This window comes from Galeopterus variegatus, unplaced genomic scaffold, assembly GCF_000696425.1.
Source record: "Galeopterus variegatus unplaced genomic scaffold, G_variegatus-3.0.2 Scaffold2944, whole genome shotgun sequence".
Lineage (NCBI taxonomy): Eukaryota > Metazoa > Chordata > Mammalia > Dermoptera > Cynocephalidae > Galeopterus > Galeopterus variegatus.
This window is the reverse complement of record NW_007729055.1, coordinates 27,325-33,656: the sequence shown is the minus strand read 5'-3', so window position 1 is coordinate 33,656 and position 6,332 is coordinate 27,325. Positions and strand designations below refer to the sequence as shown.

Sequence of the window (6,332 nt, the reverse complement as noted above, 5' to 3'; positions counted from 1 at the left end):
TGCCCCCACCCCTCCCATCCCATCTCCACCTTCCACCCTTCCCCCTCCACCTCAGGCACCACCTCCCAACAGGGCGCCACCTCCCTCCCGACCTCCCCCCAGACCTTCTGTCTAGAACCCAAAGTTTGCACTCTGGGCTGTCTCAGAAACTTCGGGGAGGAGGCTCCTCTGTGGTGTTAGAACAAGTCTTTCCAGTTAGAGGAGATGAGTGGGGATAAAGCCCACTGACGTTCACACCCTTTAAAAATTGGTTGGCAATGCCCGTACACCGACAATCGTGAACAGCGGAAAGAAACAGAAATTTTGAACTGCCTGAAAACAAATGATGAGACAACTACGGTCACACTTATAGCCAGCCACTCACCACCTCTAGGTTCCAGACACAGTGAAACTGCCAAGATGCTCTCATCAGGATTCTATCTCATGGAGACCAGTAAGAAAATCATTTCTCTGAGTGTGAAATGCAGAGTTGGATAAGAAATGGCATTGCAGGGCTCCTAAGTGCTGCCTTCCCTCCTCCACCTTACCTCCATCACTTGGCCTAGGAACCAAGGAATCCTCATCTCTGTGCACCACCCAGGAAGGTGAAACTTTTGTCTGCAACTTTGGAAAAGCTTGGGGTCCCCACTGTGGCAAGAAAGTCAACATCAGACAGGTATCCAAAAGGATGTTCTCCTGGGATTTGCAGATGAATAAAAACATAGGCCTTATTTTCCTTTCAAATTCTCCCAGTTTCCAGGTGAGGAAGGGAGCAGGTATTTACTGATGGAAAAGGTACGTTGCCATGTTGGTGTGTAAGTGAAATCAGTTGTGTGCATTGACGGGGAGTATCGATTGGAGCATCAGACAGTTTCTAACACCCACAGGCCATCAGCAGCTAGAGGTGGATGACTTTGGCCAGACATGGTCCCCTAAATCAACAGACAATGATATCACCAAGGAACAACCTGTTAATGATTCATGTTGAAAAGCAAGGTTTGGCTTCAGTTTAAATCACTTGAAATATGAAGAAGTGATTGAGACAAACATGAGTTGATCATCCCAAAATAGCATGATTAGCACCTACCACACAATATCACTGATTTTTTTTATTTCTTTCCTAGTAAAGTTGCACACCAGAGACTTCTAGGCAGAGCTGACAGGCAATGGTCCTGATGTAACAAGGAAACTATCCCCAGGTTCTTTGATTAATCCCAAAAAAGACATGTACGTGTGGATCAAAATATATTTCTCCTTGTCTCTTCAAATGATCAGCTGTTAATCAAGGGGAAATACGCCAGATGTGCAACACAGAGATGCTCTGCCTGAAATTCCCACCATGTCTGGCACCCATCCCATCCCTCCACATCTTTTTGAATCTGTTGAACCAGTAAGCCCTGTAATCATCACCCAGGGGTGAAAACAGAGGTCATTGTTGAGGGCCTTCTGCACCAGCCTGTTCAAAATTATCTCCCCCTCCAGTTTTCCACAGGTCCCAAATTCCTGTCCCAAACCCCTTAAATTCTTAAGTCTTCTCTGGAACGAAGCAGAATATAAAATAAACATAACACTTACTGCTTTGGGTTACAGCTCCAAAGATCCCTCCAGAACCCATCAAGCTGGCCTCAGTCCCTCACCTCACTTAGAACTGACCCACCACAGCCTGGGTTTCATTCCATAAACACCAACTCTTGTGCCCGTGGCAGACAATGCTAATCAATCCCAGCACCATTTCCCATGAAGCCCAATGATTTCTCACAATTCTTCACAAATCACAACTCCAAAGAATTGGAGAGATGAACACTATTTGCCATCCCTTCCTTAGAAAGCAAAAACAGAAAGGGAGTCCAGGAGAGAATGGGGAAGCCCAGGAGCATAAAAGGAACAGTCAGGGGGGAACAGGTTAGGCAGAGTACCTTAGTGGGGCACCATGGCACTGATTCTGCAGTGCCAATGCCAAACTGACACGTCCAAGCACACCTCAGACCCTCACCTCCCGTGGCTGCCACTTCCAGAGGATCTCCCAGCCTTTTTATAGAGCTGAAATGAGAGACAGTTTTCAGGACTAATGAAAGCAACCTCCTTCCCCTCCACCCAGCCCTGCTGCATTGTCTATTTTTAGAACACTAGGCTGCTTCTTTAGTATAGTCCTTCACGAAGCAGGGTCCAGAATGTCTCAGCCCCCTGCAGTGACATTGCTGGGCCCCAGAAAACCATTCCATAGGAGAATGGGTTCCCCAGGCTCACAGCGTAGAGATGTTGAGCCCATGCAACTGTTTTGACTGCTGGCAGTACAAAACGGTCCATCCCACACCACTGCCGTGTGACTCACGCGGCCACCGGAAAGTTCAGGCCAAGATGCTGACATCGCTGTGCAACGAGACAGCAGGCATCAGGTGAGAATGCAGCATTCAGGATCATCAGATGCCCTGTGCAGTTTCTGAGATGTTTTGGTGAAGTGTTTTGATAAAATAGGGAACTGCAAATATATGATGATTTTGAAAAGGGTTAGCAGGGTTTGTCCTTAAAACTGACTCAATGTGTCATCTCTAGTCATTTAGAATTACAGTTAAGAAGGAGAAGCGTGTATACACTGCAGGAACAAGGTAATGTTTTTATTGTAGGCTATGACAGGCAGGAAAATTCTTTAACTGGTTTACAAAATCTCTCATTACTTGTGTCATTCCCTGTAAAAGACAAGAGACATATGATTGTGATCCGGAAACTGCACGAATTATTTTTTCACCCCCGTGTTATTGTCCTTATGAAGTGTTGGGTTTTTTTTAAATAAAGCCAAATTTTCGTTGTATATATTCGTATTCCGTGTGTTAGATGGAAGCATTTCCTATCCAGTGTGAATAAAAAGAACAGTTGTAGTAAATTATTATAAAGCCAATGATATTTCATGGCAGGTTATTCTACCAAGCTGTGCTTGTTGGTTTTTCCCATGACTGTACTGCTTTTATAAATGTACAAATAGTTACTGAAATGACGAGACCCTTGTTTGCACAGCATTAATAGGACCCTTGGTAAGAACTGTGGTCCCCTCTGTTGACAGCCAGCTCCACAGTTTCTTGCCTGGACTTTGGTACACACTCCAGTGAGGTCTCTCTTTTACCAAGGTTAAGAATACAGCTGGTGGATAAATTAATTAATAGTCTTGGATATCTGGCTATGGGTAATCTTGCAAATATCATTAGAATAGGCAGAGATGATCTCAAAGTGTCACTTACACTAAAGTCCAAACACTACACCAGATGGGGGGAAATCCATCAAAGATCAAGAAAAAATAATAATTACATGAGAAAATGAGCAACAGCGTCAGCCCAATGCCAACTCAAAACAAACAAAAAAATTAATGCTGTGTAAAATGGGTTGAATTAGTTTGCAAACTACATAAAAATATATGCAGTAAAAAGCCTGCTAGTGAACACCAGGTGGGAATGGAGCGTACTAGTCAATTGCCTTTTCTAGTTATCTGAGCTCTACTATGTTATCATACTTGGATATCCAATTTAAAAGAATTAGAATATGACTTTTTAAATACACTTAACATTAAACTCTCCTTCTAACTCTTCTTTCTGTGATAACTCAGAAAACAGTTATTGTTCTCCAGTGCCTCTGAGTCATTGTTATAACAAAATCAGTTATCACTGTACCATGCTATAGGAGACTGGGCTAAACCTGTACAATGACAAACCCTGGAAGTTGCTTTTAAAAAAATAATAATAAAAAAAAAATTCCTAAAATCAACTCTTTTACTGGTTATGTGTCTGTTTGTTATAAAAATAAAGTGTAGAGTGTTTAAGTGCTTAACATCCTGATCATAATAAAATGGCTGTCATTCTGCACATTAAATTGCATTTCTCAAATTATTTCATGCCCTCCAGCGAACTCTTTACTCTCTGAATTACTGTCATTTCTTCTTGAGCAATCCAGCATTCAAAATATTCTTTATTTCTAGTAACAATTATCAAATTAAATAAGTAACCCATGTTTAATGAAAAAAATTAAAAGTGAAGACAGAGAAACATACAGAAAAAATGTACTGTATCAGTTAGGATTGTGTTTGGCTGCCAGGGCAGAAAGGTGACTATGACTGATTTTTACTGGGAGAGCAAAGAGTCCAGAGGTTTGCAACTGCCCAGAAAACCAGACAGTGTTACAGATAGTGCTGCAGTAAATACCCTCCTATCTATGAACATCTCAAAATATTGTTATTGTTTCTGCATTTCTGATACACATCACTTTATTCATCTTAGCAGCTTCATTTCAGCTCCTCTATTTAAATTTTTTTGTAGATAAAAGAGCATCTCTTGTTAGTTCCTGAATTTATTTCTTTATAAGGCTTCATTAAACCTTTAATACATCTTAATTGGAATAAAACCATCTGCAAACAGAAAGGCACGCCACAATTTTTGTCCAAGTTTTTATTACTGTTCACTCTTTAATAGTTTTGGGAACATGCACATTTTTAAATTAAGGCCTTAATAAATGATTTTGAAATAACCAGCTAAAAATTTGCAAAGAAAAAGAAAAGCTGGAGCCCTTCCTCACTCCTTACACCAAAGTAAATTCTAACTGTATTAATTTAAGTGTAACAAGTAAAACCAGAAGAATACCAGAAGTGAAAAAAAATGTTTTCTGTATGGTACAGAGAATTTTAAAATTCTACATATTGCTTGCATGGCTAATCAACTTTCTCATGAAATCACCTCAAATACCCTGAGTAGTACTCCAGTTCATTAAGTTGAATAAACAAAGGAACCATTAATGACAAGAACAAGATCATTTATCAGGTGCTGACTGTGAACAGGAGCTTGAGATCTACAATTGCTCATCACTAAATAACATTTTCTATCGTCAGATAAATCTTTGTTTTGTGGAAGGTCACTTAGGTATAAAACAATCAGAATAACGCTTTGTCCATCTAAATACATTATAAACAAGGTCAATTTCACTTACAATTATTAAACATTTGACATAGGGTATAGAGTTGTTATATGCAAAACAGATGGTTTTTATTCTGGTTGCAATTGTACTATAATTTTATTCTGACTACAATTGTATTGTGTTCACGTGAACCACTTTATCCCCATCCCAAAGTTCTCACATCTAAACAAGTTAGAAGCCTTATAACTCCACTAGGTGTGATCTTCGATTTCCCTCCCTTCCTCAGCATTGAAATGGTCACTAAATTATATAAATTCTTTCTCTCTATTTAAGTTGTGACATTTTATTTTAATTTTTGGAGTTTGAAACTGTGCAGCATCTTCTTTATTTAGTTTTAAATGCAGTTTCACAGTGTAATTACAAAGCAACAGCAGCAGTTAAAATTTTGTCTGAGTCACTTGAGAGGTCAGCAAAATTCTGTTAAAAGATGTTCAACTAACTGTGCACATTCAATACTTTAGCCGGTATCTTTATTTGGGAGTTTCTTGTAAACATTAAAAAGGACGCCACTCATAAAAGACATTTCCCTTTGTGTAGTGAAGTAGTTTGCATTCTTGCAAAAGATTTTAACAGTACAAGAAATGTGGTTGTCAAAGCACAGAGGGATAAATACTGTATGTACTCACTTATAAGTGGGAACTAAGAGAAAGAAGGAAGGAAAGAATGACCACAGTGGTGCACTGGACTTGCAGAGGGAGAGAGCACACCTAGGGATATAAAGTGGAGTGGGGGAAAGGGGGATGGGGAGGGAGGCCGGGGATAACCGGGTGGAGGACATAGGGTATAATCGCAATGTGTGGTATGGGCATGCTGCCAGTATGGATCTGGCCATTGCATCTTGGGATTTCTCTGAAAATTCACTAACTTTGTCAACCTACTGGATTACTTTTCAATGCATACACATTTTTCCACATTCTATGTCAGTTGAGGTCAAGTCCTTTTTTGCATTTGGCTCGGAAGGAAAAATAAGTGTAGATGCCAGGAACTTAGGGTAGGTGCCAGAAGAAAAAATGGTGCCAGCACTGGCAGTCATCAGAAGAATCAACTCCAGTTTGCCTCATTTGTTTATCAAATGTCCTGACACTGGACCAGATTCCCTGCTATTCTATGAATGTGTAGAGCAAGACTCAATGGTTGTGTCATGGCTCATTTAGAAAACAGCAAGAACCCAGAATCAGGAGTCAAGCTGTTGTGATACTTATTATGCATCCATAAACAGAGCAGCTGTTTATTTGTAGATTTATGTTCTGATATTTCACAACTGCCTGAAAGGGCTTTGTTCAGTCAATGATAAAGAGGTATCTTTTCTGTTTGCTGAGCACATTGTTTATTCAGTCACATCTTGCTAATGTCATTGCCTTCGGTAGATTACAGAAACTGATGCTCGCTTTCTCTTTTTT

The 6,332-nt window shown here is 40.2% G+C and overlaps 1 protein-coding gene across 1 annotated transcript in view; it reads left to right on the top strand.

Annotated features, from left to right (window-relative positions):
• ANTXR1 (anthrax toxin receptor 1) overlaps positions 1-2,375 on the top strand; it is a gene marked incomplete at both ends in the record, with an annotated part of 224,880 nt that extends 222,505 nt beyond the window's left edge. The window contains one exon of the mRNA XM_008583503.1: positions 2,272-2,375. Coding sequence (XP_008581725.1) covers positions 2,272-2,375 — 104 coding nt within the window. The remainder of the gene's footprint in view (positions 1-2,271) is intronic.
• Between the last annotated feature and the right edge of the window lie 3,957 nt (positions 2,376-6,332).